Source organism: Tamandua tetradactyla, chromosome 18, assembly GCF_023851605.1.
Source record: "Tamandua tetradactyla isolate mTamTet1 chromosome 18, mTamTet1.pri, whole genome shotgun sequence".
Lineage (NCBI taxonomy): Eukaryota > Metazoa > Chordata > Mammalia > Pilosa > Myrmecophagidae > Tamandua > Tamandua tetradactyla.
The window spans coordinates 71,738,423-71,752,685 of NC_135344.1; the positions used below are offsets into that span (position 1 = coordinate 71,738,423).

General features: G+C 40.3%; 1 protein-coding gene across 8 annotated transcripts in view; it reads left to right on the forward strand.

Moving 5' to 3' along the window:
* Positions 1-14,263, forward strand: part of PTPRM (protein tyrosine phosphatase receptor type M) — an 823,739-nt gene that overhangs the window by 763,329 nt on the left and 46,147 nt on the right. For all 8 annotated transcript variants that reach the window (XM_077135947.1, XM_077135946.1, XM_077135945.1 and 5 more), the window contains one exon: positions 649-746. In XM_077135947.1, coding sequence (XP_076992062.1) covers positions 649-746 — 98 coding nt within the window. The remainder of the gene's footprint in view (positions 1-648; positions 747-14,263) is intronic.

Below are 14,263 nucleotides of genomic sequence, written 5' to 3' on the forward strand. Positions count from 1 at the left end.
TTTTTAGTGCATAAGAAATAGCTTTCTAAAACTGAGATCCCAAGAGCTAAGGAAGTAGATGCCTATTCATATTATGCTGGGAATCTTTATATTCTGCGAAAGGAAACACAACTGCTTAAAACTCTTAAATTCTCTCTCACTTTAGAAAGTCAAGCAAAAACATAGATTAATTTGACAGCCAGCACAGAATAAGAAAAATATCAGAAGCTTAGAAAAGGCCATTTTTCCTAGAGAGGCTCATTTCATTCTATATACCATTTCCCTGGGATATCTGCCAATTGTTAGTAGAAAGAGTAATGTAACCCATTTTTTTATTTCACTCTTGAGTATCATGGAGATAAATAACTAAATGATGGAGAAGTAACTTTTTTTTCACGGTAGTAGTTTAAGAAGAGTAAAAAGCGCTCAAATGCAGATAGGTTTGATGATATGAGAAAATTCAACCATGAATGAAAAATTTGATATTTCTATAGGTGCTATTTTAGAAAGAGTACCTTTTTGCACTGAAACTCTAAATCCATGTCCATTTAATAAAGTCCACTTAGTACCTACCTGCATGTAGGCATTAATAGATTTATTTGCAAGCCTCAGAAGTTTTACAGTTGAACACTTACAAAGTAAAAAATTCTTTGTTCCCTTTTGCTGCAGGACCAATGCAAGAGACCATATATGACTTCTGGAGGATGGTGTGGCATGAAAACACCGCAAGCATAGTTATGGTGACCAACCTTGTGGAGGTTGGAAGGGTAAGTTGAATTTATACATAAATGACCATTTTGTTCATTGCTTAGTTTATAATATGAAGTAAGGTATGAGCCAAGTTTTTTAAGTATATATGTACTACATAAATCATTAGCTATTACAGCTCCTCCTATTGCTCCACTGGCTTACAAATTATCAGAAAATTGGAGCCCGAGTTGTTTTTATTTGTTGAAATAGCAACACACAGGAAAGGCACTCAAGATTTAAAAGCAGTTGTTATCTAGCTATGTTGAGCACACAGAAACACCTCAAAGCATGAATGCTTTTTATTGGGTGTCAAAACTCAGTGATGCTGGATTAGATGTGCCTGCATTCCCTAACTCAGGAAAATGAATTCAAAAAGTAGGATACAGCACTGGATCCAATCACTTGATTAGAATTCCAGCACCTTCTCTTGCTCACCTTCAACTTCCATGCGCCTCAGTTTTCCCCCATGGTTGTGTGTATTACTTTATTTGTTGTAATTCTTTAGAAGTGTTTTAGTTATGATCTCATTATCAGTGTACTATAGGATTATTTCCAAAATGAAATTTAAAAGTAAGAAAATGCACAGGGTGCAATTGCTTTGTTTTATCATAGGTTCAACTCCATTCTCATCATGCTCAAGTCAAGAGCACTTCTTAGAGAAGTTGAACTTGGGAGATTTAAACTCAGCAAAAGCAGCCTAGAGGTTACCTTAGAAGTAAAATATTGGGGCAGAAACCATAAGGGATTGTCTCTTAAGATTCTAGGAAAGTATAAGGAGACATGAACCATGAAGAGACATTAAGAAGGGGCAGATACTTCCAATTCTGGCAAAAATGACAGACTAACCTGAAAACCCTTCCCTTACCAACATCTAGAAATTCTGGATAAAATCCAAACATACATCTCAATATATAGAAATAAAACCATATGTGTTAATAATGGTGAGCTAAGATCTCAAGAAAATAAGGAAAACTACTAGAGGCCAGAAACAAAGTGAGAAGCAGAGAGAGAGACAGAGAGGGCACTGAAGCTGCCTTCTTGAGGTAAGGCAGGGGTGGTATGTGTCAGTTTCGTGACTGTGACTTGTAAGGTACACCCAGGACAGGAGATAAGGTCTTGGACCTGTGTGATGCCAAGAATGTAAACTGAGGCTGCAACAGAAAGCCACACTTCACAAAGAAAAGGCACTCAGTAAAAGGACAAACAGAGGGAGACCAGCCCGGCAGAAGGAAATGACAAGGAAGTTCATCTAAATCCACTTAGGATATGGATGAAAAAGCACTTCCACTAAACTCTTGGATCAAAGGAAAACACCATACCGTAAGTCAGAAAAAAAATGTAGAACTGTAAATCATAAAGCAAGTATCCCATGTTAAATTTGTAGATGCTATGAAAATAAACACAAAAGGAAATATATGTTCTTTAACTTTTTTATTAGAAAAGAAGGAAAACTAGTAAAGGTTTTAATTTTAAAAGATAGGTAGGTTATGGACAGATGAGGAAAACATATGGATTAAAAATAAATAAATAGGAGGAACAAATATCAAAATAAATTTAGTAGATTGAAATGCTAGTGATCAATGAAAGGGAGGGGTAAGGGGTATGGTATGTATGAATTTTTTTTCTGTTTTCTTTTTATTTCTTTTTCTGAATCAATGTTTTAAGAAATGATCATGATGATGAATATACAGCTATGTGATGAAAAAAAGAATGTTCACATTGTATGTTGATTGGTTTTATTAATAAAATTTTTTTAAAAAGATAGGTAGGATGCAAGGGTAGTTCAGTGGTAGAATTCTCACCTGCCGTGTGGGAGACCTGGGTTCAACTCCTGGTCCATGCACTTCCCTTACCCCCGCAAAAAAAAATTCAACAAATGGTGCTGCAATAACAGGATACTCACATAGAAAAATAATGAAATGTGGCCCCACCCATACAGCATACAAAAAAAAAGGTAGATAAAGAACAGAGCAAAATAAAAAAAGAAAAAGGAAATGATAAAAAGAGCAGAAATGTATTAAATAGAAAGCAAAGAAACAGTAACAAAGACCAGCAAAGCCAAAACCTGGTTTGTGGAAATACTACTAAATAGACCCCTGGCAATAGATCAAAACTAAAAGGAAGAAATACTACAAACAACCAATATTAGGACTGGGATAGAATTTTTTTTGCCATGATAGAATATGAGTAACTAACAATAAATTTGAAAATTTAGAGTAATTAGGTAATACTGTAGAAGAATAAGATTTTCCAAAATTGACTTAAAAAGAAGCAGAAAGTCTTTGAAGACAATAATTATATAAAAATTGAATTATGGTTAAAATTTGACCAATGGAAAAACACCAGGCCCAGATTATTTACTTACACATAAATTCTGTTAAATATCCAAGGAATGCATAAATTCAAATCTTATCAAAACTATTCTAAAATAATAGGAAAAAAAACTCTTTCCCCATTTAATTCTAAGAAGACTGTATAACCTTCATGTCAAAATGAAAACTGTAAAAAAAAAAAAAAAAGGGAAAAATTATAGGTCAGATAAACCAGTAAAAAGAGCTGAATAGACCAATGGATCAAAATACATAATGGATCAAAATACATAGCCCGTACATTGACTTCAGGCATACATGGAAAAATATACAATGAATGGGAATGCGTGAATTCTTCACTCAGTTGAGTTGGGACATTTGATTATCCATGTGGGCCAAAAAAAAAATCCTCTTTCATAAAACACTCAAAAATGAATTCCAGAGAAATAAATAAAACTTTAAGACTTCTAGAAAAGATAGAGAAAATATGTATGAACTTTTTTTAAGACTGTTTCGAAGACACCAAACGCATTAAGAAAAGAATCGGCAAAATTGACCCTATTAAGATGCAAGTTTTTCTGTACAATAAAAGATAGAAAGAAAGTGACAAAACAAAGGAAGGAGATACTATGGAACCTCTATGTCCAGTAGAAAATTTTACAAAGCAGTCCTTTCTGTACAAAAAAAGTATAAAACTTATTCCTTCCAATTCCCTCACTGCTAAGAAGGAGTGTGGGAACAAGGTAATCTGCTTCTGATGGAAATGTTTTGGTAATGGATGGTGGTGATGGTAGCACACCCTTGTAAGCATAATTAGCAGCAATGAAATATATATTGAAATGTGATTAAAAGGGGAAATTTTAGGTTGTATATATGTTACTAGAATAAATTTAAAATAAAAGAACATGGAAATGCACCACACAAATAGGGAACCAGAAGGTGAACTGCAGACTATTCTTAATAGTATAATTATAATAATGTTCTTCCATCAGTTATAACAAAGGCACCACACAAATGCAAGGTGTTAATAATACAGGGGCATACGGGAACTTGGAATTTTCTGCATGATTTTTCTGTAAACCTACAATTTCTCTAATTAATATATATATATTTTTTCAAGAAGATGACCTGACTTAGAAGGGGTACAGTCCTGGCAGGGGGTGCTGAGCCCTCTTGCCCTGATCTTTCGTTGGTGAAGTGGGGAAATAATAGCAACTGCTTCCTAGCATTCTTGTGAAAATTAAGTGATTGACTGGCAGGCAGTTAGCGATGTCCCTACACCATCCCGATGACTCAGTAACAACAGGTATTAACGTGACCCTTGTGTTTCCATCAAGTCTAAGACCTACGGTGGCATCCGTTCGTCAATGTCCTTCTCCCAGATCTGCTATGCAAAACAATTACCAGCTCCACCAGACAACATGCTCCTTTAAGGGAAGGGACTAACTGGTTTACTACCTTTTTCTTTGTTCCTCCTAGCACGGTGCCAGGCACTCAGTAAATGCTGAATAAACTGAATGAATGGGAAAGCCTTCCTACTTCGTGTCAGACAGCAGTTAGCACCTGCTAAGTTAGCTCTAAAATTATTAAGCTCAAAGTTATATCTGTTTTCATTTATTTGAGCTTCTCGCCCTAAAATGTTTACTCAATCCTGCATTTATTTTACAAATTTGTGTTCATTGTTGACATGTGATCATAAGAAAATAGAGTAATTGGCCCTCACGATAAGTGGATCCCCCAAAAGTTATTCATCAGTTCAAAATTTAAATATTTGCATTTGAGTTCTCTTCAAAGAATCCCAAAGCAAATTATTTTGAAAAGGAGACCATTGTTAAAATAAGAACCATTGGAGTTTTTTTTTTCCTTATTGGAAATCCCAAAATACACTATATCTGGACTTGATGGCTTAAGAAGTTAAGCTATTTTCATATGATAGACCCTTTTACTTTAAGGAAAAATGAGGACAGTATAATCTTAGGACAAAATGTCAAAAGAATATAGGTACAGCAAAATTACTATGGTAAAAAATACATAATAATCACACCCTGAAGTCTCCTGTCTCTTGCACATGGCACATTTTGCAGGGGGCCAGATTTCATGATGAGTTTCCCATCTTTGACAACTAAAAAGGACATGTGGTTGTGACTGCTGTTCCTTCCACTGGAGGTTTGGGCATGTCCAGTGAAAGGTGTGAACCATTGTATGTTATGGCCTCAAGTATTCCTTATGACAGATAACCCTGGAAATGCCTGTGAACTTTGCAGCTGAAGAGGGTTAGGGTAACTAGGTTTCAGGTTTCCCCACAAATATAAGTCCATAGGGTTAAAGTAATGCACCAGCCTTGTTGGAACAGGTTCAAGCACTGATGAGGCCTCACCCCATCCCATTCACCTTGGAACAACCTGCCATTAATTGACCATGACTCTAAAGGCATCTACCATTGGTGCAATTTGGGAATTTTGGCAAGCGGTCATGTTCCATCCAGGGGAGACACTAATCTGATTCCCTTTTCTTTCCCATTGTTAAATGCACACATTTGTTTAGAGATGACTCCCCCACTTCCCATGTTTAAAAAATGACAGCAGCAAACCGCCCAAGAAATCAAAACAACATGGATTTTAAGGGCTACAGCTACCACTTATCATGTTTACAGCACATTGTGCATTCTTCATGAATGAAGCATGAGCTGGGTGGGTGCGTGTTTATTTACATAGCCTTGCTGTGGACTCATTAGGTGGGAGCCGGGGTCCCCCCTTGTTTTTGCCCTGCAGCACAATTCACCCGGCAGCTCTAATTGCCGCTGTCGGAGATGCTGGGAGGGCTTCCAGGTCGCAGCACCTGGTACAGAAGACACGGACGCTGCACCTCCCTCCAGCAGGGTCCCCAGGACATCTGCCAGGGCCTGTCATTATCTGAGCCCGCCTTGTCACCACCGAGCAGCCCCTTTCTGCCGTGTGCCGCGTGAAGGGGCCCTCACCAGTTTCCTGGCACCTGGCTCCTCCTGCACACCTGGTGTCTCGATGGCACTGGAATGGATTGTGATTGTTTTTCTTATTTAATGAACCCACCGGAGGGACATTTAGCTTTTCATCCAGTAGCCTGTTTCCCAGGCATTCGAATTTACACCGTTTGTGTGGAGATTCAAAAACTCTGTTGTGTTGTTACACGAATCCATCTGCCAGAAGTCTTAGAACCAAATCTGCAGGCTCCCAGAGGAGGTGTTTGCACCGGTAATCTAAGCTAATGATTTCTAAACATATTTTGTCAGTTTTATGAAGACCTCATTAGAATGTGACTGTTTATTAAAAATCCAAATGATGCCTTACAGTCATTTAGGAAAGTTATTGTTGAGTTGCTGCAAGAGTTCTGATAATCGGTGATAAAATGCTTTGGAACTAAGAGAAGTGGGGACCAGGGTTATTTATCTCTATCAGTAGTGAGGGTGGGAGGGAGCCCCTGAAGGCATGGAGCTTTAGAGAATATTACCACCCCAAAGGAGCTGACCTAGAATTCCTTTCACGATGTTTGCCACTAAAAGAATAACAAAAGAAAGAAGGCTTAAGATGAAAACTAGACTTCAGAATCAAATTTCTAACTCACACACAAGGAAGGTATATTAAGATTCCAAGTTCCTCGGTCACATACAACAAAGAACATCTGCTTTTCTACAATAGCTGACAGATCCAGGATCAATGAAGAGAGCATTATAAAATGTGGGAATATTAACTCATAACAAGAATAACTTGGACCATGCTTATGAATACAATATAACAGTACTACCTTTCGCAAAATCTCTAGACAGCAGACTCACATGTGAAAGGGAAGAGGCAAATTATTTTTATAGATATTGCCAAATTTTTCTGTCTTGAATTCTTCACTATTACCTTTCATAGATCTTTTATAATGAACCAGATATTTAAAGAAAATATCTTAAGATCTTTGACTTCCCACGTGGATTTTTCAACTGCTCACAGACATCTTACCTGTACTTCAAAACAGGGAGGAAACAACAACAAAATATATGGATAAAAACAAAGCACCTCAGAAACAAAGCTCGTCATTCATTCTCAGACCTCTGTTCCTCACTGGCTCTTCTCACCATCCCAGCTCGAGATGAGCTTCCTTTTCACTCCCCCATGACAGTGCCATGCCTTATGGATGGGAGTCAGCAGCGTCTGCCTCTCCCTGGGCCCCCCACCCCCCATAACTCGGGAGCCCACGGTCTTCCTCATAGCTGTGTCTGCAACTCCACTTCGGTCCCCTCAGCTTCATGCCATCTTCCCCTGTTCATTTTCTGCATCACGATTGCAGTAATTTTCACGAAAATTCACTTCCTATGTGCCACTCATCTGCTCAGCATCCTTCAGGGGCCCCTACTGAATCCAGAATGAAGTCCGTCCTCCGTCCCTTTCAAAAAAGGGCCCCCAGCCACCCTACTCAAGCTCATCCGCCACAGTTCTCCTGCAAACATGAAAAATTCCAACCAAAGTCTGCCACTCCCCAAACCTGCCTCCTACTTTGTTCCTTGTGCCTTTGGTGCCAAAGCTGGCTCCAGGTGGAGCAGCACTGCCCTGCAGAACTTTCCAGCATGTGGTGGAAAGTTGCTGTATCTGCTCTGTCCCATTCAGTAGCCCCGAGCTGCAGATGGCTGTTGAATGCTTTAAATGTGGAGCTTGTGTGAATGAAGAATTGGATTTCATTTTAATTAGTTGAAACATAAATAGCCCTACATGGCCAGGGCCTCTTGTCTTGGGAAATGGAGAAGACTTTCCTGCCACCTGCTTAACCATGACCTTTCTTTTAATACTAATTTTAAACTTTATTAGAAAGAAACCTTGCTTGATTTTTCAAATGGCCATTTTATGTCCTTCATCTCCCATTTTATGTGACTTACCCTATACTCTCCTTTATTATGATTTTTAGTACCCTCTGCCCTCCTAGAGTATGGGGCATCATAGAATACGTCCTTGGGTCAATCCTGGCTCTCCCACAAGTTCATCATATCAGCTGGAATGTGGCATCTAAAGTCTCTGAGCCTTGATTTCCTCATCTGGAAAGAACTAATGGAACCTTCCTTTTTCACAGGATTTTTGCAAGGATTAAACAACAAAAGTGAATATACCATTGTACTTTTGCCCACGTCCCCAAGCTGGTCTTCTTCTGAGATACTTCCTATCCACAGACACCAGGTCGTGGGGGCCTTACCTGGTCCTTACCTGTAGGCCCAGTGGAAAAGGTTGATGAAGAAATCCTTGGAACTGAGGGCCAGGTGGCACCTCACCCTCCTCCCTTAAAAGTGGGGGCAGGGGATGGCCTCTCTGTTATCAGAGATGGAGGAGGTCAGGCATTTCCTTCGATTCTGTGGATCACAAACTGGGTATGGATGCTGGTGCTGGTAGCACAAGACCATAAATGTAATTTCTACCACCAAATTGTATACTTGAAATTGGCTAAAATGGGAACGTTTAAGTGGAACATGTACTATTATGATAAAGCATTTTTAAAATGTTTTTAAAACATTTTATTCTCCAGGTGCACTGGAGAATACCTATATCTGGGGCAGTCAGAAGAACAGCTAGCAATAGAGTCTGAAAAATAAAGTAAGAGCAATAGGGAGAGAACAGAGAATCCAGATTGCCTACAATTAGGAAAGGACAGAGTTTCCAGAAGAAGGATGGGGTGAGCCATATGTCAGAAGCTTACCGAGAGGTCAGGAAAGTGGGACAGGCAAAGGAAGGTCGATATCAAAATGTATTGAGCTTCTACTCTGTCCCATTCTGCTAAATGTTTTCACAAGAGTGATTTCACTTAATCATCACAATTATTTCCCAAGACACATATAGCAATAGCTATTTTCAAAATTAAGAAAATGAGGCTCAGTGAGGTTAAATAATTTGGCCCAGGGCACAGAACTGGAATTTAAACCCCGATCTGTATAGATCCAAAGCCCGTGTGGTCTTTATAGTTAGGCAGTGCCTTCCTCTTAAACCTACAGCTCTTTGACACGTAGTCAAGTCTCAGAGATGCAACACAACTGTGAACCTCATGGCAAGAGAATGATGGCTTGAGTGTGTGGGAAAGACACACTTGCAGCTGGTTCTTAGAGAAGTGACTCGAAAGAGAAAGATGGACCAGCACCCAGAAGGGAAAGAAGGTCCAAATATAGTGATAATCGTGGTTGGGGTGTGTGTGTGTTTAGCAATAGAGTAGACATAAGCATAATTGGAAATCTGAAAGGAAGATATAATTGGAAGCATAGAATGAAGGTATAAGAAAGAAAGGGGGAAGGGACAGAGAAAAATCACAGAAGAGATAGGAAGGAATTCAATCATTTAACAAACATATGTTATACACCAGTTATATTGTATAGTCATGAGAGGCTGGGGCTACAAAGATAAATTAAATCTGTACCTCCCCACAAGGAGTGAAGGAGTCAGACAAAGTGATTACATTCTGTGATTTAAAAAAAAGCTTTACAGGATACTATGGTATGTCATCCAAACAGGGAGTTGAAGGTACAAGGAGTTTGTCAATGAATTTTTCCCAGAGAAAGCAAGTCTTAGAGCTGAGTATGGAAGAATAATTAGGAATTAATCAGCAAAAAAGGAAGGGAAAGTTATTCCAGGACACATAAAGGAAACTGCACGTGTTCTGTACAACATGGAAAGAGAGGGAAGTATGGAGAGAATTGAGCTCCCATCTTACTGAGCTAGACAGGCCACATCAAGATTCTGAGCTTCGGCTTGTGAACAGCAGAGTGACCCCAAAGGATCTGAGTGAGGGTTGGGTGGAAAAGGGGAACAGACTGGAGATGCTGCAGAGCCAATGTAAAGGATATAAAGGCAGAAAAATAGCCATTGGGTTGAACAAGGGAAATGTCACTGGTGACATTTTGCTTAAGTAGTTTCAGAGGGTGATGCATTCAGGTTCTTTGATTGTATGCAACAGAATCGATTGAAAACAACTTTGCTTCTAAAGCAACTAATTTAAGCAAAAGGACAATTTATTGGAAGAATATTAGGACCTCACATCGATGTGAAGACTAAGGCTCAGAAGTAGACTGAAAGAAGGCAACAGCTCCAGAGGGCCAGGAGCCTGGTGGGGCCGGCAGCCAGAACCATCTTCTCAGCATGCTGGTGCCAAGAGGATAAGCTCCAACCATTCCATCCTTGTTGTGATTGTGCTCAGGGTTCAAAGAACAAGGATAGGTCATCTGGCTCCCCAGGTTTGTTCATGTGCTCATCCCCTGCTGTCCAGGACCCCTACTGACAATTACTTTGGAGAAGTAATTCTCCAAAAGGAAGTTGAGGACCTCTTAGAGAGGATGAATGGATGAAATTGGTTTTGAGTGGCCAGAAAGTATTCACTATCGATGGCAAGGACAGAAGCTGGGCCACATGGAGTCAAGGCAAGCAGAAAAAATGAGGAAGTGTAAGCTGAACTTGAACTCATCAGAGAGAGGACTAGGGGCTGTAAACAAAAAAGTACTTGGAATCAAAACACATCCTTAAGGTGGGAGACCTTTAAAAATATTTATGTGATAAGGAAAAGACTCAGGAGAGAAGGAGATTCTAAGATTGATAATACTGGTGAGCAGAAAGTGTCTGGCGTGTGCTTCCCAGGGTGGAAAGGGATGGGAGCACAGCCTTAGAAGGGAGGGCTTCGTTTCCTTTGAGCCTGGAGAGCAGACACAGGGTAGAGCCAGGGAATAAGTTAAGCTAAAGCATAAATTAGCTAAATTGGCCTGGCACCTTCTCCTGAGAATATTGGCTTTCCTGGTGAACTAAGGAGCAAGGCCATGGGCCAAGAGGGAGGTGAGCAAGGGTGGGTTGGGGGCTTGAGGAAACTGGGGAAATGGCTATTTTAAGGCGGTCAAAGACACAGGTAGAGAGGTCAGCCCTGAGTAGGAGTTGGCATGCTCCTTTCTTGGGGAGAAGATAAGAATAGAGGAAGATGTCAGCAAGGTTGCTGCAAGGAGGCCATGGGTGGAATGCAATCTTACAATAAGCAGTAGCCAGGTCCTTATGGAACCGGGAAGGGTGACCATGAGGTAGACCAGTAACCACAACTATTGTGAGCTTTTCTCAATGAACTTTGAACCAACCAAGTTTTACCTCTGAGTCTTAGTTCTCACATCCCTGAAATGAGGGGAAAGTGACTGCAAGAACTCTAAAATCCATTCCTACTCTGAAATCCCACATGTTTATGATGATCATTTTCCTACGTGTACGTTTTGGTTAGGCGAGCATTTGTTATCCAAATGCATCAAACCTCCTGGGTTCGAGGCCTGTGTCCCTTATTGTGTCTGCTCTGAAAAAATCAGTAGGAAGAAAGTATTGAGTTCTGGAGTTTTAAAAGGAAATGGTTCTGTAAAAAGACATGATGTGTGTCACTTCCTCAGAAGAGAGCCATCCACTCTTGCTTCTTCTGCTGTGTTAGACGTGACTTTTGTAGAAGATTGCAGTGGGATCCCACAGTGTATAGTTAGGTACCAATGAGACCCAGTGTTCTAGCTCCACTTTAATTTATGCAGACCATAAAAGATGTTCAGTCTGTTCTTCAACATATACACCTTCTTTTGAAAATGGCCTAACCTAACAATGTCGGGAGGATATATTCTTTCAAAAGTGCTCAAAATTGTTGATCTATAAAAAATACACGGGTGTTATCAACTGTTATCCAAATGCATCAAACCTTTTTGTTTTGATCCCGTTTCTTAATGTCCATCCATCCAATTTGGATAGCAAATTTATTTAATTGAAAGGCTAACTGTGGTAAAAAAAAATAAATGCAAGAACAAATACAATTGTAAAACAAATTCATTTAACTAGGAAGCACTTCATTGACTACTAAACGGAGTGCTGATTTTGAAAAATGTAAGATTAAAATTAAATACTCTCAGAATAAAGCAAGGAGAAAACCACATATTACACTTTATACCTTATTATTCAATCTTACTGAAGACTTATTAAGTATTTTAAAGTAAATAGTAAGTGCTGCATTTTATAGTTTAAGGTAATGAGGATTCTTCTATAAAACTTCACATCTGTAATGCTAACCCAAGCTTCTGTAAACTTTGTTCTGATAATGTTCACCCAAATAAATATATTCTCATATATATATATATATAAGCAGACTAGATCTCCTTCATATCTTCTACATTCCCTGTACCTGGCTATTTTAGTTTCCATATGATAGGTTGGCATAACAACAGGAATTATTGCCTTACGGTCTCAGAGGCTAGAAGTCTTGCTTCTTTCCGGGGTCAGTATCTTCTGTCTTTGGGCTTCCTTGGCTTTTCCATCACATAACACTGCTTGGGGCAGCATCTTTTCCTTTAATCTCTGGGTTCTGTTGACTTCCAGCTTCTGGTTGCTCCTTGTGTCCTCTTTTTCCTATGTCTGAATTTCCTTTGCTTATATAAACTTCAGCAAACTTCCTTTGCTGAAGACAGGCTTCAGCCATCTCGGATTAAGGCTCACCTCCCTTCAGTCTGAGTACACCTCAACTAATAACATCTTCAAAAGCCAAGTTACAAAGAGATTCGCATCTATAGGGCCAAGGGTTGGAACCTAAACATACCTCTTGTAGGGGATGTGATTCAGTCCCCAACACTATAAAAGGTTCTTCTCAAATGTATGCTTGTCACACACAGACACACACATTATACACACGCTTACACACATCCTCCCTTGCTCACACATCCTTCCTTCACTTTCATACATGTTCTTGGTCTTGTTGGGAACAGCAAACTGCTATTTGTGCAAAGTGCAGACCATCATCTCCTCTTTTCTGAATTCTGCATGGGTTGTCACCATGAATTAATGAGTTTCCAGTGGAGGAGCCTGAAACACCCTCCTGCCTCTATGCTCACACCTCCTGTTTCTCTGCCTTCGGGGACTTTGCAAGCCATTGTCCAGGATGGAAAGTTGGCTTTGCACGTCTGTCAGCTGCCTCCTGTCCTTGGTATAAATGGCCCTGTGAACATGCAGATATTCCATGGCTGCTCAGCCTGTTTGGGTGAATTCCAGAAAAAAGAGACTCTTGCCTTCCAGACCTCGACAGCCTAAAGTGCTGTTATGTACAGCTGTGCACAGGAAGAAACAAATACCCCCAATGACCAATTTCCCTCCATGCCTAGCACAGGCTCCTGTGGGCAGAGTTCTCATATTCTATCTGTGAATTCCAGTTCCAAAGGCTGGACACATAGAAAGTAGTCTGTGGACATTTTGGAAAGGCAGAAGATTCATCACAAAGGAACCACAGAAGCCAGTGTAAAATAACTTTCCTCATACAAAGATTATTTCTGTTTATAGCCCTCCTTCGCTTGGTTTCTTCTACACTGGGGGAACAACCTTTAATCTAAAGTCACACACATATAAATAACGTGATTATAAACATAGGTTAAGCTCATTACAGCAATATATGTCAGAGGTGAATCTATACTTAGCTTACCTGATTAACCCATTGATATTACGTTTCAGGCAATTCAGCCTAATCCATTAGGTCTCTTTGCAAAAGTCATTTTTACTCGAGTATTGATGAATTGTAAATTAGACTTCAGAGACAAATCCATGTGTGCTGCAAGTCACCTGACACCTTCATATCAGCCATCTCTAATAGCGCCGCAGGATATCGCAGGAGCAAAGCAATCTCCAGGTCTGAATAACAAGTGCTTCTCTGAAGCGCCCTCCTGCTCCCCCAGTAAAGGAGCTGTGTGCAGATCAGCTCTTTAGCATTCTCCAGCCACAGGGGCAGACCCCTAAGCTTCTGTACCTGCTTTGCCTGGTCACCATTTCCAAGTGCTACAGCCAGCCCTCAGCCGGCCCTACTGCTTCACTACCATTGGTTGACCCTGGAAACCTGCATTGTCATCTGCTTCTGTGCTTCCTATATAGTCACCCTTTACTTGTCTGGGTTTGGGCTCCTCTGTCGTCTCACTCTGTCCCACCCAATTTCATCTCCTGCCATTGTCTTTGAGCTGGAATATGGAGCAGATGGACAGGTGTGCCTTGGGATGGATGCTGGATAGCCTGAGCGCGTGGATGGCACACCCCCAAGCGCTCCCAGGCAGCGTGCGTCTGTAGTTTCTTGGCACTGTAATTGCACGCAATATGGGATGGCCTCAAAGTGGTGACAGTCCCCCATCTTTGTTCTGCTCACATGAGCACTTGAAAATTGGTCTTTGCCCCACTTTGCACTCTGCTGGTATATCCGAGTCTTGA